This window comes from Staurois parvus, unplaced genomic scaffold (assembly GCF_062004578.1).
Source record: "Staurois parvus isolate SC_StPar_1 unplaced genomic scaffold, SC_StPar_1.0 ptg000393l, whole genome shotgun sequence".
Taxonomy (NCBI): domain Eukaryota; kingdom Metazoa; phylum Chordata; class Amphibia; order Anura; family Ranidae; genus Staurois; species Staurois parvus.
In genome coordinates, this window is record NW_028318189.1 from 32,939 (window position 1) to 57,307 (window position 24,369).

The window sequence follows — 24,369 nt, forward strand, 5'->3', positions numbered from 1 at the left end:
TTTGGGGCTGGCCTGATCTCCAAAAAAATGTAATTCACTATAATAGTCACTAAGATATTTTAACTACAAACTATTTCATGAAACTAATTTCTGTGGTTGTTTTGGTTGTGTGTATGATTCAATGCACATTTCAAGAAGGCTATATGTTTGAACTTGATGTTAGGATTTATTAGACATTTGATCCAAACTGATGATCAATATTTAAGACACCTGATTTCAAAAGATACCTTTTAGCTGACTTATGTTGTTAACTGTCTGTCTTAACTCTATAACTGGTGGAGCATGGTTGTACCAAAAAACTGTTTTTTTTTTTTACTGTCCGCGAAGATAATTGTTCTTACAAGAACCTGTCACAAAGTTTGGGGTTATTTTAGTGTTTTACAGTTACTAGTTAAAACCATACATGGGCTATTCCTAGTACCTGTATATGCTTTAACGTGTTACTAAACCCACAACAGTAGACTCAGTCTGTACATGCAGTAAAGTATGCTTGTTATACTCACTGTGGAACCTAAGGGGTTAATCCTATGCACTGTGTAAACAGGCTGTTTAATCCTGACTTTTCTGATCCTAGAGATCATTGCTAGAGAGGTTTTTTTTTTTTTTTTTTTTTTTTGCTTGGGAGAGTGCATGTGATCAGCACAGGGCCAATCAGCACTGCTCAGACAGAGGTCAGGGGTTCTGCATGCTCTTAGAGAAAACGCCTACAAGCTTTAACCAGTGCTCTGCTGAACACTGATAGAAGTCACAGGACTGCTCTAACTGCTGATGAGAAAAGGTATTTAGCAGTTTACATTTAGTAAAATAATTGCACTTCCATGTTCTGTGGGAGACCAGATATAGTAAATGCAGGGTCCTGAGTTTAGTAACACTTTAAGGACCAATTTACTGGTAGGCACTCTATGTTCCTACATGCCGGAGAGCATTTAGGAAGCTGTATATTCCCTGCACACCAGGGTCACCAGAACTAGTGTCCCCACTGGAAGATTTCCCCTCTATGCCTTCTTTGGAGACAACCCAACATTTGGAATTTTTGTTCAATGTTACTATACAACCAACTGTAAACATAAAAGTAGAGCGGGTGAATCTCCCTGATGGGGACACCTGACAGGTGTTGTAACCCTTCTCCACTCTAACCAAAACTCAAAAACTTTTGTCTTTAGAAACCTGATTGGTTACTCTGAGCAAATGCCATGTTTTTCCTTGGCTCACACTTTCAGTAATGACACCCATTGCTGTATATACTTGCATGTGGATAAACATGTTAGGATCCAAAACATATGTACTATATATCAGAAAACCTGGTTCTGTGTCTGCAGTGTCTCCTATAGGCGCTTTAACATAATGTAATGCTTTGACTACTAAAATGGGCAGCAAATCTTCTGCACCTTGTGTATTCTTTCCAAGATTGTGTATTTATAACACACAGTTGTGTTCATGTAGGGGTCGATTTACTAAAAATGGAGAGTGCAAAATCTGGTGCAACTGCGCATAGAAACCAATTTCAGCTTGTTCAATGAAGTTTTGACAAAAAAAACCTGAAAACGGATTGGTTTCTATGAAGAGTTGCACCAGATTTTTCATGCTAGTTTAGTGAATCAGCCCTGCTAGTTTTACAAGGTGAATTCATGAAAAAAAAATTGTTTTATAGAAACCAAAACTGCATATTTTAAAAAAAGTTCCCTATTTTCTCTAAAACATCATACTGCATGGTTACATTGTGTGTTATTAAATGGAGTAGGCAGAATGAAAAAGCATTTTACTGTAGTTGTAAACCATTGTTTCCCAGATCTGACCCTCCAGCAGCACTAATCATGCGTGTTTTACAGACCTCTACACAGAATCACAGTTCTTGTGGATTGATGCTAATTAAAGAGGACCATGCAAAAGGGTCACGTTGCAAAGAAAACACTGTAAATAATATCCCATTTTATTCAGTATAATATGACACTTGAGGTCACTTAGCATTTCTGTGCCTTTTCTATGTAGATTATTTTATTAGCCCCTTGTATTTTAGTATGTGTGTCGTGCCTCCTCCTTTTATATTTCTGTAGATAGTGACAGTCTGAAAGCAAGCAGCTTCTGTGGTTCAGTGCTCTGTGAACCTTGTATCACGAGTGCACGTCATATTAAATGTTAATTTGAAAAACAAGGATTTTAGATAAATATTAGGAAAAATCTATAATGCATCAATTTTAAAATGTATAAATAAATTGCAAACCCATATAGTTTCTCTTTAATGACTAAGTAGCTGGACTGGGCTCTTCTTTATCACTCATTGTAGATTATACTGTTAATTTCTTTTTTTTTGCAAGGTCCACGTTAATACATCGGTGATCCTCTGTTGAAAACATGCAATTATAATGAAGACTGGTTTGGAAAATACTGCTGTAAACCCTGTAGTTTAGTCTCACCAGATGCAGAAATCCATTATGGGATATCCGACTGTACAGGCTGCAGTTTCATAAATGTTTTTAATTACAGCAATGTAACCTTTTTAAAATTTCTTCCTTAGTTTACGTTCTTTCTTGCGGGGAATTCCACCACCACTCCTCTCACGCTTCTCCTTTTTGACGCAGAAATATTTAGTGACAGTTTTCCTGCACTGTTCACATTTAACAGCACAGCACCAATGAAATTTGCAGTTGCAGCTGGAGACCATATCTGCTCTTCTCTCCTCCACCGCCAATCCGCAATCTCCACACAAGCGTCTGCAGCTCCGCTTCTCCCACTTGCTAAGCATCTTGCCTCTCTTAAGGCACTCCCTGCCTTCTGTTCCCAGTAGGCCCAGAGTCTTGTTCTCCAGGCAGTAGTCTGGTGAGTCTTCTAGGTGGACAAGTTCTTTCTTTGAAATGGAGCTAAATGTTTCGGCTATAGCACCCCTGCTGGCTGCACTATTCCCGGCTCCTTGCAGCAAGTCAACTTTCAGAGCTTTGTGATATTTTTCCTTTAAATAATAACCTACTTCTCTAAATTCCGGCAACTGCAGCCAGCAGGTTTGAGTTGTACAGCTTCCAGAAACCCCATGACATTTACATGTCCTCTTCATTGTATTCTTTACCGCCTAAATAAAATGGAAGTAGTAAATAGGATATTGCAGTAATTTCACTATATAATACACAGTATATACCATATCATAGAGAAAAGTTAACCATATCATAGAGACATAATAACATGTACCTTTTGATCTGCAATAAATAGGAGCTCTTGAGTATGGACCCTGAGATGACAACCATTAAAAGCTGTAACTGCTATAGAATATTTTCTTGACCTCTGAGGAAGTCTGCATAAATAAATCCCTGACATATGACAATACCTGCGCATATTGCACCTTTTATCATTATCAAGCCGTCCTTTAGCTCCAGTAAAGTGACTTTGTCTAGGCAGAGATTGTGTCATCAGTTTGCTGCATGAAGCATTTCCTTGGTCTTCTCTGCCCCAGTGATCAGACAGCCAAAGTGGTCCTTATGGGCTGATCTGTGTCAGACATTTGTGAACACAGTCAAGATTGCTATGATTTACACAGGAAATAAATACTGACTCTAGATAATTCCTAAACAAAGATGGCTCAGTCCCTCTGATGAGCAGATGAAGCATTATCAGTGGGAGCACTTTAATTTCTGTTTTTGTGGTGAAAAGTGGGTGTGGCTTGGTACTATAGATGGTACTATAGATGAAAGAAAATGAGTCATGCATATATTTGTACTTGATGCGTTTCAAGACCAATCATAATCTCTTCTTCAGAAGTTTTTTTTGTTTTGGTTTTTGGGGTTTTTTTTAGGATTTTGTGCTGTATATAGTTTAAGTATACTGCTTTTGGTGTTTTCATTATTTGCCATTGTGATTTTTCAAATGGTTTTTGTCACGTGAGTGTAGTTGCTGTATCCACATTTCCCCTCTCCTTTTCCCTCTTTTTTCATCTTCTTTCATCTTCTTTTCCCTGTTTCTATTTTTTCTGTACTTTTTCATATTGTCTATGCTTCTCAATTTGCAATTCTTTTGTCTCTCTGGTGCACAGGGGCCGTGGGTCCCAGGGTTCCTCGGGGTTAGTGGCCTCTAGGACTGGGATTGGGGGTGGAGCAATCTTCCCATCAGGGAGAGTCTTGGTTGCGCTCTCCCCGACCGCTCCCCTTCCTGGTTCTGTTTTTCATGCGTTGGTGGCGGTGGGGTGGCACTGCGTGGCCGGGGAGTGGCCTACGCGGCCAGCATGGGTAGCAATAGGCCTACCTATATGCATCTTATTATCACAGATGCTGATTGGAACATTTCCAAGTCCAACTGGGGGTATAAGAACACCAACTTGAGAGACCTCGTGCAGCCATGGTAACACATTGTCTCATCAGACCTGGTAGGTTAAACACTTTTTTTTTCTTTTTTTTAAATTTTTTGCTACACTAATAGCTTTATATGCCTCTGCCTGGACAATACCATCTGTGTCTGTTACAGGCTTCTAATACCAAAAGGTTTTTCCTTTATGGGATTTGGATGCCAAATCACCACCTACCCATATCAGATGGGTACTTATGTACTCCTAGTAAGTGCTCCTCCTTTTAATCTTTCCTACCCTTACTGATTTTTTGGTATATGTGTGGCATTGTAATCTATTTATATTTTATTGTTTACTTACACGGTATTACCTATATTAATATTGGGGATCAGGCATCCCATTTGGTCGCCCCTTGGTGGCTTTGGAAGGGCCCCTCTAGGAGATGAATAGAGCAATGGTTATTTTCCTCTGTCCTTTTCTTCCTTCACTTTCGGTATGAGAGGATTGTGGAGTCATTAGCTACACTCATCTGACTAATGATTTTAACCTTGGTGGTTTTCTCATATCTTCTGCCCCTACATGGGGCCATATAAGTGTAAAATTATGTTTCATGAGATTGTAACTACATTGTTTTTTGCTAGACTTATGTAAAGATTTGATACATAATGATATGTTTATCATAGGTGTCATGCTTTTGGAGCACTTCTGAAGAAGAGATTATGATTGGCCTCAAAACACGTCAAGTACAAATATATGCATTGCTCATTTTATTTCAGCTATTGTAAAACCACGTTTGGTGATACTGCCATATTCTGTAACTATATGTCTTTTACAATACTGTATAAATAAAACATGTTTTTTTTTGTTTTTTTTAAACTGTTCTTCTTTATAATACTTTTGGTTTAATTTGTGCCTTAAAAGTCCCACTGCTAAGAGGGTTTTTCCACTGTACATAGTGCAGACAGTGGTAATGTTAGGAAGTCCATAGATACAGTGAAGGAAATAGGTATTTGATCCCCTGCTGATTTTGAATGTTTACCCACTCACAAAGAAATGATCAGTCTAAAAATCTAATGGTAAGTGTATTGTAACACTGAGAGACAGAATAGCAACAACAAATTCAAAAGAAATGCATGTCTAACAAATTATGCACTGATTTGCATGTTCATGAGGGAAATAAGTGTTTGATCCCCTTCACAAAACATGACTTAGTACTTGGTGGCAAATCCCTAGTTGGAAATCACAGAGGTCAGACGTTTCCTGTAGTTGGCCACCAAGTTTGTACACATCTCAGGAGGGATTTTGGCCCACTCCTCTTGGCAGATCCTCTCCAAGTCATTAAGGTTTGGTGGCTGATGTTTGGCAACTCAAAATTTCAGCTCCCTCCACAGATTTTCAATAGGCTTAAGGTCTGGAAACTGGCTAGGCCACTCCAGGACCTTAACCTCCCTAGCAGTCTGATTATGTCCATATTTCTGTGCTCAAAGCGGTACATTTTTTTGCATGGAAATATGTATTTTTTTTATTTTAGGCCTGTAATTTTTAGGAATAACTCACTGAAATCTGTCCGAACAAGAGTCTAGTAAACATCCCGGGTATGATAAAACTTGAAACACAAAATCATAAATTATAATTTAATAAATAATCATAAAAATATTAATATGATAAATTTAATTCAATAATATAATCAAACCAAAAACACTGAAATTTGAAATATAGCGCCAAGTTCTCACATCACTGAGCAAAGTCGCAAAATTGTTTTCAGTGTCTGATGACGAATTTCCCCACAAATCATTATCACTCAATTCTGGTGGTTCTGATTTACTATCGCTGTTCTCTAGCTGGTCTAAAACCGCTTTTGACCTAAAAGGATGCTTTTTGGACGCCATGGACATTTCTCAGTTTCCAGGCAGAACGAACAGTAAAAATGCAGGCAGGGCACAGGACAAAGCACTAGGAACAAAATGTATGTGAAATGGTTTGATACAGTAATGTTTTACTGTGATTTTAATGTATTTAATGAATGTCACTTTTTGTCATTTTCAAATTTCCCGCCGTTCCGTCCCCCGTACGTCCCGACGCTCGCAGGGGACGGAACACAGATGACAGATGCCAGCATCCGCCGGATTACATTGCCGGGGACATTGCAGGAGGGACATCGCGGGAGCACAGGACAAGGTAAGTGATCGAGGGATCACGGAGAAGCACCGCATGGTAAGCCCGAGTGTAGCTCGGGGTTACCGCTTGTGGTACTAAAACTTTACCCCGAGCTACACTTGGGAAAACCGCCAGGGAGGTTAATGTGCTTCTTCTTGAGCAACTCCTTTGTTGCCTTGGCCATGCGTTTTGGGTCATTGTCATGCTGGAACACCCATCCACGACCCATTTTCAATGCCCTGGCTGAGGGAAGAAGGTTCTCACCCAAGATTTTGAAGGTACATTGCCCTGTCCATTGTCCCTTTGATGCGGTGCAGTTGTCCTGTCCCCTTAGCAGAATGTTTCCACCACCATGTTTGACAGTTGGGATGGTATTCTTGGGGTCATGGGCAGCATTCCTCCTCCTCCAAACACAGCGAGTTGAATTGTTGCCAAAGAGCTCAATTTTGGTCTCATCTGACCACAACACTTTCAACAAGTCCTCCTCTGCATCATTCAGATGTTCAGTGGCAAGCTTCAGACGGGCCAGGACATGTGCTTTCTTGAGCAGAGGCACCTTGCGGGCACTGCAGGATTTCAGTCCTTGTCGGCGTAGTGTGTTACCAATTGTTTTCTTGGTGACTGTGGTCCAAGCTGTCTGGAGATCATTGACAAGATACTCACATGTAGTTCTGGGATGATTCCTCACTGTTCTCACGATCATTGACACTCCACGAGGTGAGATCTTGCATGGTGCACCTGACCAAGGGAAACTGACAGTTGTTTTGTGTTTCTTCCATTTGCGAATGATTGCACCAACTGTTGTCACCTTCTCACCAATCTGCTTGGCGATCGTTTTGTAGCCCAGTCCAGCCTTGTGTAGGTCTACAATCTTGTCCCTGACATCCTTGGACAGCTCTTTGGTCTTTGCCATGGTTGATGAGTTTGGAATCTGATTGTTTGATTGCCCTGTGGACAGGTGTCTTTTATACAGGTAACAAAATGAGATTAGCAGCACTCCCTTTAAGAGACTGCTTCTAATCTCAGCTTGTTACCTGTATGAAAGACGCCTGGTAGCCATAAATCCTGCTGAATGATAGGGGATCAAATATTTTTTTCCCTCATGAACATGCAAATCAGTGCATAATTTGTTAAACATGCATTTCTTTTGAATTTTTTGTTGCTATTCTGTCTCTCAGTGTTACAATACACCTACCATTCGATTTTTAGACTGATCATTTCTTTATGAGTGGGCAAACATTCAAAATCAGCAGGGGATCAAATACTTGTTTCCTTCACTGTAGATACAGTATATATATTTCTGGATATATGCATATATGTGTAATTTTTGCACTTATTGTTTGCCATAATTTAATTTTATTCCAACCTCCTTTTTTTTTGTTTTGCTCTGTTTAAAAAAAAAAAAATCATTTTCAGCCAATAGCAACACAATTAAATAAATCACCGGCTTTTCCTTTTTTTTTTTCTTGTAAAATTCCAAGTAACCATAAACACCAAAACAAGCACCGAGAGCACTGTAATGTATCACAATGTGTGCTGTGCTGCCGAGACAATTTCCTTGCCTCTTCCTGGCACAGTCAGCACCTCAGTTGGTAATAGACTACCTCACTGTCAATTCCTGTGATACCCAGTGCTCAGACAGACCTCAGCTGCGATTTCAGCATCCTTTCTGCTCCTGAAAACCCTCTAGGGATGCACTGACATTGCAGCACATCCCTCCAGCCTTCCCCTTTAAAGCTGAGCTCTGGAGCCAAGAAAGAGACATGAAGATAGAGAGAGAAGGCACAGTCCTCCCGCCTTCACCCACTCACCTATCACCTTTCAGCCTATCCAGTGTCTATAGAAGTGAGGAGTCTGTAGCTGGGAGCCGAGGCAGGAGCACCACATGGCACCCCTTGGCAATAGGAGGTCATAAGGCCCCTTCTGTCCCCCCCCCCCCACACACACACTCAAGCCACACCCACACAAAGCCCCACCTACATATTTAAGAAAATAACTTGTGATAAATAGTGTGCAGAGGGCAGCAGGGCAGAGCATGGGGGGGGGGGATCAGGTGGGCACAGTACAGAATGCACAGGGGGTCAGGAAGGCACACTACATTGGGAGTAGCAGGGCATATTATGGAGCACATTACAGGTAGGGGGGGTGCAGCAGGGTATATTACACAGGGACAAGGGCACAGCAGGGCATATTACATGGTGGGTAGGAGGGCACATTATGGAGCGCGACAGGGCATATTACATGGGGGGGGTAGGAGGGCACATTATTGGGCACAGCAGGCCATATTACATGAGGGTAGGAGGGCACATTATTGGGCACAGCAGGGCATATTACATGGTGGGTAGGAGGGCACATTATGGAGCACAGCAGGGCATATTACGTGAGGGTAGGAGGGCACATTATTGGGTACAGCAGGGCATATTCCATGGGGGGTAGGGGGGCACATTATGGAGCACAGCAGGGCATATTACATGAGGGTAGGAGGGCACATTATTGGGCACAGCAGGGCATATTCCATGGGGGGGTAGGAGGGCACATTATGGAGCACAGCAGGGCATATTACATGAGGGTAGGAGGGCACATTATTGGGCACAGCAGGGCATATTCCATGGGGGGTAGGAGGGCACATTATGGAGCACAGCAGGGCATATTACATGAGGGTAGGAGGGCACATTATTGGGCACAGCAGGGCATATTACATGGTGGGTAGGAGGGCACATTATTGGGCACAGCAGGGCATATTACATGAGGGTAGGAGGGCACATTATTGGGCACAGCAGGGCATATTACATGGTGGGTAGGAGGGCACATTATGGAGCGCGACAGGGCATATTACATGGGGGGGGGTAGGAGGGCACATTATTGGGCACAGCAGGCCATATTACATGAGGGTAGGAGGGCACATTATTGGACACAGCAGGGCATATTACATGGTGGGTAGGAGGGCACATTATTGGGCACAGCAGGGCATATTCCATGGGGGGTAGGAGGACACATTATGGAGCACAGCAGGGCATATTCCATTGGGGTAGGAGGGCACATTATGGAGCACAGCAGGGCATATTACGTGAGGGTAGGAGGGCACATTATTGGGCACAGCAGGGCATATTCCATGGGGGGTAGGAGGGCACATTATGGAGCACAGAAGGGCATATTACATGAGGGTAGGAGGGCACATTATTGGGCACAGCAGGGCATATTCCATGGGGGTAGGAGGGCACATTATGGAGCACAGCAGGGCATATTCCATGGGGGTAGGAGGGCACATTATGGAGCACAGCAGGGCATATTACAGGGCACACTGCAGGGTGCATCAGTAGGGCACACAGTAGAGCACAGGGCATTTCATGGGGCACACAGCAGGGCACATCATTGCGGGGAGGAGCATGCCACGAGAGGTCTGGTGACAGTCGCTTCCCATGCTAGTCTGCATGTGTTGGCTGAGCAGAACCTCCCATGGCATGCTCCTTCCTGTCAGCTCCTCCTTCCCTGCCATCCACCCCAGGTACTTGTATGTGGCATCAGCTAGGACTGATCTGAAGAGAAGAGGGTCCGGCGAAGATGAGCGCATCACGAGAAGCAATGCTTGCATGCCCAATGGGTCAGTCTGCCCCTGGTGCATTTTATCTTTGGATGTTTTCTTACTCCATCATGAAGGGGGAGAGAGAGAAATAGGAAGAGGGAGAAAGTGAGAGGGCGAAGAGAGGGAGAGGGGAGAGAGAGAGGAAGATGGGGAGGGAGAGAGGAAGCGGGGGAGGGGGGGAGAGAGGAAGATGGGGAGGGAGAGGGGGGAGAGAGAGGAAGTGGGGAGAGGGTAGAGAGAGGGGAAGAGGGAGAGGGGAGAGAGGGAGGGAGAGAGAGGGGAAGAGGGGGAGGGAGAGAGAGGGGAAGAGGGGGAGGGAGAGGGGAGAGAGAGGGGAAGAGGGGGAGGGAGAGAGAGGAAGCGAGGGAGAGGGGAGAGAAAGAGGAAGTGGGGGGAGGGAGAGGGGGGAGAGAGATTGAGAGGCAGAAGAGAGTGCTGAGAGAAGAGACAGAGAGGGTAGCCCTTGCAGTAAGTATCTCTTCCCGGTGCACATCCTCCAGATTACCTTCTCCTGCCTAGCTCTGATAATCCCCCTACACCAGGCAGCTCGGTCATTTGTTCAGCTCAGTTCTGATATTCTGTTCCCAATCAAAGGTGGTGGGCTTGGAAAAGGGGCGGGAACAGCAGCGCCCATTGGCTCAGTAGGTAGGAGGCCAACCAGCTGTAGCTGGATGGTTAACTCTTCAGTTTCTCACTCCTTGTCCTGCTGGCTGGTCGGCAGCTGTTCCTATACAGTTTGAGGCTGCTGAATCCTTCCTGCTGCAGTGCTGCTTCTACAGTCAGTGAAAGGATGTGGGGAACTGCATGGGCCCCCCCATGTACATGGGGACCCTGGGCAGTGTCCAGAGATGCCTGTGCATTAAGAAGGCCTTGACTCCATGTGTGTAGAGTGTAACAGGGCACAGTGGCCCCCCCTACCCTTGAGGCCCATGAGCACCGCACACCCTGCACACATGAATGATACACCACTGGTGAGGGGCCCTGCCAAAATCACCTGGCTAGCCATACTTTGCCTAAGAAATCAAAGGAGATGGTGGAAATCACTGTTCCATTACGTAGTGGGTGATTTGTCCATCCAAGTGGTTTAGTGATGATGGGGAAAACTGTGTATTTCTGCTGTTCTGCCCAGTGGGCTGTAAATCTTTACATATATGACCAGCTTTGCACTTACACATCACATATATGCACCTAAAGAGTAACTGCACTTTTGTTAAGAAAAAACAATCCCTTCTGGGTGATCTATGTACATTGTAAGGAGTCCTACCTTTTGTTATTCTGAAGAAATTGCTGTTTGTTTGCCAGTGTCCATGTGCTGAGTGAATCTGTATGGCAGTGATATCATAAGTATCAATCAGCTGCTGCACCTGCAGTGCTGTAATGAGGAAAAGTGGCAGGATCTGCTTCCCTTTAGGCCTGATTTCCCTTTGAGAGTATCTCACCAAAAATGACATTTTTGGTATCTTAGTGCAGACTTCTGGTAGAATCAGTGAGCCAATCACACTACCAGGAAATGACATACCCATATGGAAGAAAAATATATTTTAAATATATTTTAAAAATATTCTTCCCAAATATATTGCCATATATTTAAGATGCTACAATGTTAGCCATATTCAATATATATTCAAAATATTAAATATATGTTAAAATTACTTTTTTATATGTTATAAAAACTGAAGAATATTTTTAAAAAAGATATTTTTAAAAATATATTCTTCAGATTTTTTTAACACACACACATATATATATATATATATATATATATATATATGCATTCCAAAAATGTATCTTTTTTTACTTTTAAAGACATACAGTATATTTGAATGTATTTTTAAAAATATTTTTCATATATTTTGTAATAAAAACACATTTTAACATGCAGTATATATGTGTATGTATGTGTGTGTATATATTGAAATATATTGAATTTTGTTAAAATTGCAGCATTTCAAATATATGGCAATATATTTGTGAAGAATATTTTTAAAATAGATTTCAAATATATTTTTCTTCCATGTAGGTATCTAGGGGGTGTTCTGTACAGAATGCCCTAGGCTGTCTAATTGCATTGTACAGAAAATTAAAGTGCTGCAGATTGAAAACCAAAGGTAGTTTTTAAGAACATTCAATTACAATATGACTTGTTTCACAATTGTATATGCTCTATTATTATTATATTTTATTTGCGGTTTTCTCCACATGAAAGTGAAGTTACCCTGTAACGTATACACTTATATTAGGCACACTTTAACCAGTGAATTAATAAATAACCACAAAAATGAAAAAAAAAAAATTAACAACATGGAGTTCATATGACTATACCTTCCTTCCAGCTTCATTATTATGAAGATTCATGGCAGCTCTAGCATCTTGTCCAGTCTCCAGTGCATCCACAAACTGCTTAGATATTGCCTCTCCAAAACCAACGTTGTCACTGCAACCACCCCAAAGCCACCCTTGTCCTCCTGTGAGCAGACAAAGGAAACACCTGATATGACTTGTTTAATTCTTTTAATGCTAGATATACTGTTTTCAATGCAAAGTATGCTTAAAAGGTCAGTCAAACTCAAAACTGGTATTGCTGTAAGTTTAAACACTTGACAATGTCGTCTATTTATTAGGGACTTTGTTAGGATTTGTACACTTGTGTTCCTGGGACTTCACTCCTACTGTGGCCATTGTAGGTGGTTTCAACTTTCTTTTTACTGGAATTTTATATTTTTTATACTATGAAAAAGGTAACTGCCGAGACTAGCATTTGTAAAGATGGGCAGTAACAGTGAACATTCCTATGTGGACGGGAATAGAGCTGAGAATTTTGTCAGGGTGATCTACCTTTCAAGATAAATAAGGTGATAAAATATGGGCTGACCCTTTAAAAAATATGTGTATTCATAACTTAGTACAGCGGAAGCATCTAGTGCAGATTGGACAACAGAAGAAACATATTCAGGATAAAAAGAAGCCTGAATTTATGTAATATTAGCAAATATGCAGTCAGCCAGATCAGAAAGTTTTCCTTTTGCTATATTTACATTTGTTTTTGAAGGGTTAATGTACACGATAATGTTAATGTACACAATAAATTCGCTCTGAAGTCATTGGGGATGATTTACTAAGGGTGTATTCACACTGCTTATCAGTGAAATTGCAGAGCAGCTGGAGTAATTCTGTGCTACGGCCACTCTGCATTGCCGGCTGGATAGGGGGCAGAGTGGTACAAATTTAGCGCACCACACGGATTCCTTTTTTTTATTTTTCTTCATTTTGTACAAGTTTTATTTGAAGTACAGTGGCTAAATGGTTACCACTTCCGCCTGGCAGTACTAGGGTCGTTGGTTCGAATCCCAGCCATGGCACCTCCTGCCTGGGGTTTGCATGTTCTCCCTGTGCCTGTGTGGGTTTCTTCCGGGTACTCTGGTTTCCTCCCACACTCCAAAGACATGCTGGTAGGTTAATTGGATCCTGTCTAAATTGGCCCTTGTATATGAATGTGAGTTAGGGACCTTAGATTGTATGCCCCTTGAGGGTTAGGGACTGATGTGAATGTACAATATATATGTAAAGCGCTGCGTAAATTGACGGCGCTATATAAGTACCTGAAATAAATAAATAAGTACAAAATGAACGGAGTTAATTTCCCCCCGGGAAGGATAACATTTCTGGGAAATGGCTTAAAGATAAAAATGCACGTTTGAAGGATGTATTGATCAAAGGGAAATTACACAAGTTTTTATATTTAAAGAAGAAAGACTGTTTATTTTTCACAGTAGATGAGTGGCGGTATTGTCAAGTAAGTCACTTTGTTTCATTGCTTCCACAACCATTGCGGACTGAGGAGGATCTGTGTCCATTTCAAAAACTGGTAAACGTAGCTACAGTTCCTAGACGAATTACTTCTAAGATCTATAGGATTCTAATGGACATGGGGAGTGTTGATCCTCCTCGGTTCTTGTGAAAATGGGAACAGGAGCTTGGAACAGAACTGAATGAACAGCAAAGGAATAAAATATTCAAATTAACACATGAGGTGATGAACACGAGCACAGTTGAGATGAATTACAAATGTCTGGCGATATAGTATATCACATCGAGTAAGGCACATAAACAACAAGTAAATGTTTCACCGGTGTGTTGGAGAGGTTGTGGGGAAAAGGGAACAATGTGACACATATGGTGGGACTGCCTGAATATACAGGGCTAGTGGAAGGGAATAATACAACTCATTCAGGAAATATGTGGGATTACTGTTCAGAGAGATCCATGGATGTGTTTGTTTATAAACCCGACCTTCAATAAACTTTTTCAGGAATAGGGTACTGTATCATTTAGTCTAAGGGCTTGATCCCACAATTTTGTCAAGTTCCAGAGCCACCAAGAGCAAAAGATTGGATAAACAGATTGGAAAATATCTATAGGATGGAGGAGTTATATCATATTGAGGTGAATAAATTTAGGAAAACATGGAGTTGTTGGTTACATTTTAAAAGATCTAAAAAATATCTGGAACTAGTTGAGGTCTAGGTGAAATACATTAGAGGAAGTCTAACGGAGTTCCCGAGAGAAATAAAGGATAGAGGGGTATAGATATGGATAGAGAATCATGAGGGAAGGTAAAACGGAAGTAAGAGGATGTGGACAGGGGTATGAGGAGGGTGGGAAGAAGGGTTGGGAAGGGGGAAATGTGTTGCAAAGGGAACTTATGTATTGGTGATGTACAGCAAAATATTTTAATGGCCGTGCACATGATATCATTCACATTGATACTTAGCTAAAACAACAATTTGCCAGGCTCGCTTTATGTCTTAATGGATACATAAGGGAAAACACCACTTAAAACACTGATGTATACTGCATCATTGTTAAACCAGTTTGTTATTTAATGCCAATATTGGTATCTAAATTTCAAACTTCATTAGCTATGGCAATTAAAATATTACTTTCTGTGTGCTGTCTGTGTATAAAAACCCACAGAGAGGTCAGTTACTGACCATGTGGTTGGTTTGCTACTTTTTCGAACTGGCTTTCTCTAAAAGTACTTTCACTGGCCATTCCCAGTGGGTTTTTTTTTTTCTTTGACCAAACACCTTGTAGAGAGAGAGCAAGAGAACTCTTTCATTGCATATCTTACCAAGTTGTCCATTTCTGGAGTCATCACAGCCACAATTATCAAAATCCCCAAGGCTACAGTTCCGTGTGAGTGTATACATTACTCCAGCTGAGCTGATGGCATGCACAAAGGCAGTTTCTCGATTTGCTGGAATAAAAGAATAATGCATGTTTAGATTTTTTTTTTTACTTTTTTTTGTAACTAAGATATACCTATTGCTTGCTAATAGGTATCTAATCAAAAGTTCCTATTGACTTCTATTGTTCCTCATTCAATCTTTTCATACTTGCAAAAGCTTTTAGGACCGATTTAACTGATCCATTCATTCAACACCCATTAGCTGGGTGTTATTTAGATGGTTCTATCCATCTCTAATGTAATTCTTCATGCAATTTGCTGTGGCAACACCATATTTTATGCAAAGTTGTGCACATACTGCATAACTACACAAACACCATCATCATTGGTGACACCTATACTTTGTGCACCTACAAAACCTACATTGCAGAAAGTATACAGAACTAAACACCCTCTTGGGGTCCCTTGGACCTGGAGGTCCACATGCCTTGCTGCCTGCATATGCACACACTCTACCTGTAGTGTTTGTTAAACCTGACCTGTTAGGATAGAAAGATGGAAACTGCCATTGCTTACTTGGTGTTTAACCATTTGACCTCCAGAAGGTTTTGCCCACTTCATGATTAGACCATTTTTTGCTATTCAGCACTGTACTATTTTAATTGGCAATTGCTTGGTCATGTAACACTGTACCCAAATGAAATTTATATACTTTTTATTCACACAAATAGAGCTTACTGTAGGTGGTATTTAATCACCACTGGGTTTTTTTTTATTTTTTGCTATATAAATGAAAAAAATACTGAAAATTCTGAAAATTTTTGTTCGTAAAGAAATAATCTTTCTTCATAAAAGTAGGCCAAATGTATTCTGCTACATTTCTTTGGTAAATATAACCCACATCAGTGTATATTATTTAATCTGTTTTATATATATATATAATTTGAAAATGAATCAGTTCTGATGTACTGACTGCCTATCTCATTTCTTGAGGCCCTAAAATGCCAGGACAGTGCAAATACTCCTCAAATGATTTTTTTGAAAGTAGACAGTCCAAGGTATTTAGTAAGAGGCATGGCAAGTTTTGTTTTTGTTTTTTGTTTTTTTTTTAGTTGTAATTTTCTCACATTTTTTTTGAAATGGAAGAAATTACATTTTGTTTTTTTTTCACTATTTTTTTTAATATACTGTCACCAGTATAGTACAGCATCATCATATGACTGGTGTGGCGGTGATCAGACATACTGACTGGTGACAGTATGTAACAAATGAATAACTTTTTAATAAAAGTTTTTGAAACATTTTTCTTCTTTTTTAACACGTTTTTTATACTTTTAAGCAAAACTGTTATAAATGGCTTTCATTAATGACAGCTTGCTTACTATTGTGATGCTGTGATTGGCTACAGCTAATCACATGAAACAGGGTGCTGTGATTGGCCCAGGTACCATATGATAGCTGTGGGCCAATCACAGCATTACGCCTACCAGCAATAAATGTACTGTTGGCGGGTGACAAATGGTTAAAGGTGCAATCTTAGTGACTGTCATGCTAATCCTTGTTTCACAACCTAGTAATGGATCTGGAACAAGCATGCAGCCTGTAAAGTCTGAAAAGTATGATCTCTTGCCCTACATGCTTATACTAGTTCAATGACTCAAAAGCCAAAGATCAGGATAACAGCCCTGGAATATGTGTATTAAATACCAAGTCAACAGTAACAGGTCTCGTATTTCGTTCCCTACAGATTCAAATTCTCTGTCACTGTATGCGTACCTGCAAGCCAAAAAGCATTTATTGTTATTTCAGCATGTAGGTACACAGCTCTCTACCATGATTTACCTTTGAAGTTCTCATCAATAAATGTCACCAGTCCTACCAACTAGAGATACAAGCCAATTCTCTCTCAAACACCTAAATCTAACTGTAAGCTGTTAAATGGATGCCTTTTCACAGTCTTAAATGCTTCTTACTGTATTCTGAATTAAAATTATTCTAAAGGCTTAATTAAAATAAATAAACAAACATGTCTATACTTACCTGCTGTGTGCAATGGTTTTGCACAGAGTAGCCCTGGATCCTCCTCTTCTCAGGTCCCCCACCAGAGCTCCTGGCCCCTCCCTCCTGTCAGGTGCCCCCACAGAAAGCAGCTTGCTATAGGGGCACCCGCTGCTCCGGGTGTCCATTCACTCCTTGTGTCTATTTAGTGAGGAAAGGGAGTCCCGGGATAGCCGAGACTCCAGTGCACATCCCTGGATCGAGAGGGGGCTTAAGTGAGTATTAGAGAGGGCTGGAGGGGATGCTGAACAGAGAAGGTTTTTTCCCCTTTGTGCATATAGAATGCATGAAGTTAAAAAACGTTGAGCTTTTAGAACCATTTTCAGACAGATATACCTAAACGTTGAGTTGGTTGAACTACATATAAAATTTAGAAAATAATATTTTTCATGAACAATCACATGCTTGATGCAGTGGTCCAGGGCTAAAATATTGGCGAAAACTAAAACATGGAAAAAGTGAAGCATTGTAAAAAATATTCACTTTTACATTCATTGGAGCCCAGCACAAATGTTTTTGTTGCCTTGGAGCAAGACATTAAAGTGGTAGAAAAGCGCAGGAAAAAAAAAAATGTAATGTCATAATTTGCTAGTATGCATCGCATTCTAGCCCATTATGTAAAACTTACCTTAAAATGAAGCCCTCCAGCAGTGACCCGTCTTCCTTCTGGGTTTGCAAGCTCTGGCCATCTGACAAGCCAGGCAGCAATTACCGATCATGTGCACAGCAGTCCCGATCCACGGCACACAGCTCTGAAGGAATAGCACGGATGTGTCGTTCTTTCAGAGTACATGCGCTGGCCTAATAAAAGAGAGAATATCTCCTAAACGGTGCATATTTAGGAGATATTAATTTTACTTATAAGTAAGCTTTATTATAAGCTTACCTGTAGGTAAAATTAAAAAAACAAAGTTTACTACCGCTTTAAAGAGACGAGCCGCTATTAAAAAGGTTTTTAACCAGAGTTTTAAAATAAAGCATTTATTGCACATGAACTTATTCAGCAACTGACACAGAGAAACAGTGAATAATTGCCGTACTATATAGAACACACATACCGTATATCACGCAGTACATAAGCAAAGCAAGACCATGTGCTAATCAAGCTACTTTGGCAAGAATCAGTCATTTATTTGCTATTCAGGAACCACAATATATCGTTATCCCTTTAACAACAGGCTGGCTCCTAAACTACAGTACAAAGCTGTAATCTAACTAGCAAAAAAACTGCCATAAAATAATGAATTTATGGCATCATTAAATCATAATCCTTTGAATGAGTGACAGGCTTAATTAACCTATACATTAGCAAGTCATGCTAGAACGTATATTTCCAAGGAGGCGGAAGATTTTTGTGTTTTTTTTCCTGAACCTAGTTGTGTTTGATAGGGAAAGGAGCAGCAGATATATATTTGACATTGGGTGTTTAGTGGAATAGCTTACATTTAGAGAGGTGGTACAACTCATGCCTTTACAGTGAACCCCGTGGTAATCTGACAATGGAACCCTTACCCAAGCCTCTAGACTTGTGGACAACGCATGCATAATAAATGGATGGTGTGCTTTGGTAGGCTCTGATAGACATAGCCATATGTTGACTCAAGTGTTACATTCTAGTTCCTATGCAATGACTCAGTTAAGCATCCCAGACTGTACACAATTCAAGCAAAGGTGGCAGGACTCTCACCATCTGTTACAGAGATCCACCAAACCGAAAATCCACCAAGTCACTCCGAGAAATAAAATGTTGACAGTGATTGAAAATGGTCATAAATTCAAGGATAGCATCATCTTTTATCTGCTTTTGTTTCTTCTGTAGGTATATTCGCCTAATAATCAGAAATAAGGCCATTTATGCATTTGACTGTTTTTGCTGTAAAGGGAAATGCTGAAAATGGAAGTGTTCACTGACCAGTGATTTCCAGATTCTCTCAGAAAAAAAATCATAATCCTTTGTGAACCACAATAGAAGATTAAATATTTGCTGTGTATGGACTCTGTTGAATTCAGTGATCCTTAGATTTTCAGTTTCAACATTTATAGATGCATTTGAGGCACTGCAGTTGGCTGTGTGAGTGCAGTGTGAGTTCCTAAAGCAAAGCCTGAGGTTGGTTGTTCCACAAGATCGTTGATGTCACGATTGTGCTATTCACAGATCATCTGGCAGAAGATGAAACTTTACATTGTTCTGCAGTGCAAGAATCTCCCTGCTTCTACTTCATTCCTCCTCCATCAGTCATTAGATAACCAGTCATCGGGGGCCACTCTGACATGAGGAAACAAAGTCCTGTTCCTCTACCAGGATGGCATTTCCACAGTAAGATACAGACATGGTAAGCCAATCATGGGGAAACAATTACAGGGATACCACAGTGCTCACTGAAGTCTAGTCCTTTGCTCTCTGTTTGCCCTTTATTAAGTACAGTTTCCACGGTTCAGGTCCTCTGAGTCCTGTTTTGCCAATGAACAGAGCTGACAGTTGCTATGATTTCACATGTCCCATGTTGTTCCAGCTTCAGACTTCTCAGGTATGTATAATGCAGAATTCAGAAAATCCTTGCTCACAACAGTTTTTTGTCCATTCAGTTACAACGAGCAATGGGATCAAACAATTTGGTTTTTAGAGTCAACTGTAAGAATAAAATATTCTTGCCTTCAAAAAATTATAGTAGAAGCTTTATTTTCCAAACATAACATATTCTTAATGAACAGAAGGGTATTCCATAAAGTAAAAATACTGTCTGGGATGATTGACAAAACTATAAAAGATTTAATTACTGTCTTTTTCAGTCTTACTGGAAGCTCTCGGTGGCAGTGTCTGCCATCCACTAGTCAGTCAATGGTCAGTGGTCCACTTACCAGTTACTGATGTTCTAAGGTCATTCATCTAGATATAGATCAGAGACGTAAGAGACAGGGGCGGACTGACAACTCATGGGGCCCCCGGGATATAGGGGATCATGGGGCCCCTGTGTCCTTGCCCAAACTCAAAAAAGCCTATGAAAAAGGTACCAGGGGCATCTCATGGGGCCCCCTACTGACCCCAGGCCCTCAGGCAGTGCCCGAGTTTTCAAATGGTCAGTCCGCCCCTGGTAAGAGATACACTATAATTTATTTGTGAATTTATTTTCCACCACTTTCATGTCTTTTTTTAAACATTGTGTGCTGCAACATTAAGACATTGGCAGTTGAAGGACTCAAAGTCATGAGCTCTAGGCGCTACATGTTACTTAGTGCACGATGTTTGATGTGTCCCCTTCTGCCTATGCTTTAGCGAGGTCTTTGAGGAGCACAAATGTATACTGAGTTACATATTTGATTCAATGCATTCTTTAAGTCCTAATTGTCAAGAAATACTCGGTGGTGTTAGACTCTAGATCGCTGGGAGCTTGGTGCATGCTCCTAAGAAAAAAGATTTCTTTATAAGTCTTTATTACCTCAAGGAATTAGTTGATGACAAGAAGAAGGCTAAGACCTGTTTCACTATGGTACTAAGTGTCAAGTTTTTATGCAAGAAACTCAAGCTGAAGTGATGCTGTAGAAGCTGCGGGTTGCGTGGCTAAGATTTTTTTTTTGACCTATGAAGTGTTGATCTTATAAATAAACACAAAAATGAAAATCTGTGAAGGACTGGAAAAATAATTTTATGAAACAGAATCTGGAAAAAAATACTTGCACTGTAGGAATGGAGCCATGAAATAGAAGAAAGCTCTAACCTGGAGAAAGGAATCCCGCAGAAAGAAATAATCCAGGTGGTGGGTAATTCGGTGGAAATGGGATCTGAAGACGAGATAAGAATGTCCGGTTGTACTGAGATTCAAGTCTAGAGAAGAGGATCCTGTTGAAGTGAATGCTCCAGACTGGAGAAGAAGGTCCGGTGTCATAGAGGGTGCTGCCTGTGGTAGAAGATCCAGTAGAAGGGGGGGTCCAGTCTGGAAAAGAGGATACTTGGGAAATTGAGGGATTTTAACCCCAACCAATTTATCTTGGAATATATATCCTGAATTGAGTGATGGAATGGAATCAAATTTGACTCCTGTAGGCGTCCACTGGCAAGTGCTATGGCCAAGGGGTTAGGTGATAGATCTTGGGTAGAATTGGTGAAACATCACCACCAGGAAGAAGAACTAAAATCCCCACATTACCACACATACTTTTAGAAAGGTTACCCAGGAAATATTTCATAATAAAACCACACAAAACACGCCATAACTTAAGTGAATATATTTCTAGAACAATTTAAATAAGTAACCTCTTCCTACCTAAATTGTTTAAAGGATATTGTTAAGAAGGGAAGAACAACACACAAGATAAAAAAATCAAGATATGATGAATAAATGAAGAATGAATTACCACTGCGAAGACCACTATGACTGGAAAGCTGTAAGGTTCTCTCTGGACAGTTCCACCGATCCCAAGCAAACTGGTATTTACACTCTTCAATACCACTCTGTGCCCCAGCTGCCACACTGCTTGAGTAAATAAGATAGGCCTATGAGAAAAATCAAAATAGATGATTCTACTTCCATGTAATGATAGAACCAACATTTATTATGCAGGTGGGGTAGGAAACGGGACTTTTTTTTTTTTTTTTTACATGAAGTTGGGCTTTAACTTGTTTTCAATATCCCAAAATGTATCCTATTTTTCTGATGAAAAAAAGTGCTTTTCATTTTGTTACATTTTACCCTTTTGCATTGCTCATTTTCATCTGTTTTATTCTAATATATTTTAAAAAATGCTAGGTCTGTGATCACCCTCATTGCTCCCTCCAGGGACAGTTCTTATGTTACATGCTGCCTACTTTTTCTGGGTTTACAATAGCCACTGCTAGAATTTTCATAAGCAGGTCATTAATGTCATGGAAGGTTTTGTATGTAGCCAAGATAATTAACTTAGTATTCCCTTTTACTAATTCCTATACAGTTAAGAGAAATTGCTTGAAAGGCCACTAAATGATAGATATTACCATGCTATGTCCATACAACTGAGTAGTAGTATTCAGGTATTTTCTATGGCAAGATGGCAGCTTTGGTTTGCCTCAGCTTTTGCCTCTATAGCGGTATCCCTATATTTGAGATAAGGAACATTACAGTTTCAGATACAATGCAGATACATAAGCCTCAAAAACAACAAGAGCTAAATATTCAGAACTAATCCTTGTATCATAAAGGACATGTTACATGTGAATGTGTAGCTGCAATATAAGTGACAGGCCTCCAACTCTGCAAAGGAGATCTCACACAGGACAGAAATCACTCTGCAAAGTGTAAATATAGATCAAAGGAATGTCTCTTACCTTGGGACCAGTCATCAGAAAATTGTTCACTGACCTGCAAGAGACAGAGCAGGCCATTAATTGAAAGAAACAAACTCCAGCTTCCCTATCCAGGACATGCCAGGAATTCTTCATTCGCTTGTCTTAAGAGACGCGTCCATTATAATACAGAGTATATAGAACATTTGGAAGGATACTTCTAAAGAATATGGGCAAAAGTTATAAGGGCATGTTGCGTGGGTCACTGTTTCGCTGGACTAGATTTTGAATAAAATAGACAAGTATACCCAACAGTTAGCCTATATATATATGCACAAGGGAATACTTAAATAAAATGGCATAGCAGCTGTATCCTATCTGAAGTTAAACAGCTCTTAAGTGGCAAATATTGTGTGGATTTATAAATGTTATTCTTGTGAGCTACTATGGTGTTTTTAAATTAACTGATAAATTTAATTAGGTGGGTAAAATAAATTAAAAAATATTATTAAGTGACTAAATTAATAAATATATGAATTGAATCAGTGGGTCGCCTACACTATACACATACCCATACCAATGTGTCTTTATCAAATGAAAAAAAATACTTTGTGTCGCTTTCACCCTGATGAAGCCACGTGACCCGGTGGCGTAACGCGTAGGGAAGGGGCTCTGCCGTCACAATGCTTAAAGGCAAACCACACAGCAAATATATGGGAGTGTATAAAACTAACTAAAAACCAAGCAAAATTGTATCAAAGGCGAGTTTGTATTGTTTTACATGTGAGTGCACTATATTTATCTAATAAATCTTTTAAAAAAGAGGATACGGCACTATATTTTCTTTTCAATTTCATGGAACACACATATATGGAGGAAAAAGTCTGAAAGGAGCCAAGAGACCCCCTAGTGGGAAGAGGGATAACTCCATCCATCCATCCATACTCCGGAAAAGGATCTCTTTATTATGGTGAGACCCCCTGCTGGAAAAAGGAAAAAACTCTATTCATCCATCCATCTGGGATACAGGGATTTATCCATTTGTCCAAATCTGAGTTCAATTAAAGGGGCACAAGCTTATATGACCTCACTTAACGGTTTGGTCATATACATCAGGTGAGAGCACAACTGGTGAAGGAGCACAGTATGTATATATAAATTTAGTGGACTATATTTTATATATTCATTTTTCAATACACTATAGAAGACACTACAGAATCACGGATTGTTTTGAGGATTCCTTCTGAGGACTTTATTTGTGAAGATATGTATGCAGCACTAGCGTGATTGTTAATATCACGTTATGGAAATATATTAGGACTCAGTTTATTATTTTGCATTAATTGCTTAGTGTGTATATTGTTAGTGGAGCATGACATAAAGTGGTTTTTTAAATATTGTGTGCATATTCCTGCAGCAGGCCACTCGCAAACAAAAACTGCTGAACTGTATTTTGGGTGGCATGGTACTTATGAGAACTCATTTCACACCATGCTTATAACTTAAAAATGATGTAAACCTAGCATTTCATATTTCTGATATGTGCCTGCTGTACCATATACTTGTGTGAAAAAGTATCCTGTTCTCTCTGTATGGCTTCCTTAGTGTGAAATCCCTGGTGTTCTTGCCAGTCCCTTTGCTTTCCTACTAAAAGCTGACCACACTAGGTAGGACAACACACAACGGTCAGTTCTCTAGCTGTGCTGGAAACTCAGCCTGCTCTCCTCCAATGATCAGACTTGTCCTGACACATCCCGCCTACATAGCCTATCACTGGGAGGATCAGTGTGCTACTGCTTCTCCACCCCCGGCTCTTATGCAGCTGAGAACAGAGGGTATGTGATCACTTGTAAAAAAAA

General features: G+C 40.4%; 1 protein-coding gene across 2 annotated transcripts; it reads right to left on the bottom strand.

Moving 5' to 3' along the window:
• Nucleotides 1-2,213: 2,213 nt before the first annotated feature.
• On the bottom strand, nucleotides 2,214-22,609 carry WNT8B (Wnt family member 8B). Of its 2 annotated transcripts, XM_089686191.1 has the most exons (6): nucleotides 22,553-22,609; nucleotides 21,607-21,745; nucleotides 20,970-21,185; nucleotides 15,139-15,264; nucleotides 12,330-12,472; nucleotides 2,214-3,064 (listed from the first exon to the last, which is right to left on the bottom strand). In XM_089686191.1, the coding sequence occupies exons 1-6, from the start codon at nucleotides 22,607-22,609 to the stop codon at nucleotides 2,498-2,500; spliced, it is 1,248 nt and encodes a 415-aa protein (XP_089542317.1). In that variant the 3' UTR covers nucleotides 2,214-2,497. The 2 variants fall into 2 exon arrangements, with proteins under 2 accessions (XP_089542317.1, XP_089542316.1); XM_089686190.1 differs by lacking the exon at nucleotides 20,970-21,185.
• Nucleotides 22,610-24,369: the final 1,760 nt, after the last annotated feature.

Bases quoted from the DNA above. Each gene is read 5' to 3' on its own strand.
- WNT8B (XM_089686191.1), bottom strand. From the start codon at position 22,609: ATGGCCTGCTCTGTCTCTTGCAGGTCAGTGAACAATTTTCTGATGACT. The intron at 21,186-21,606 runs GTAATTCATTCT...CCTCTTTTCCAG, and splicing joins TCATAGTGGTCTTCGCAGTG to ACTGGACCCCCCCTTCTACT. The intron at 12,473-15,138 runs GTAAGATATGCA...GTCTGCTCACAG, and splicing joins CTCCAGAAATGGACAACTTG to GAGGACAAGGGTGGCTTTGG.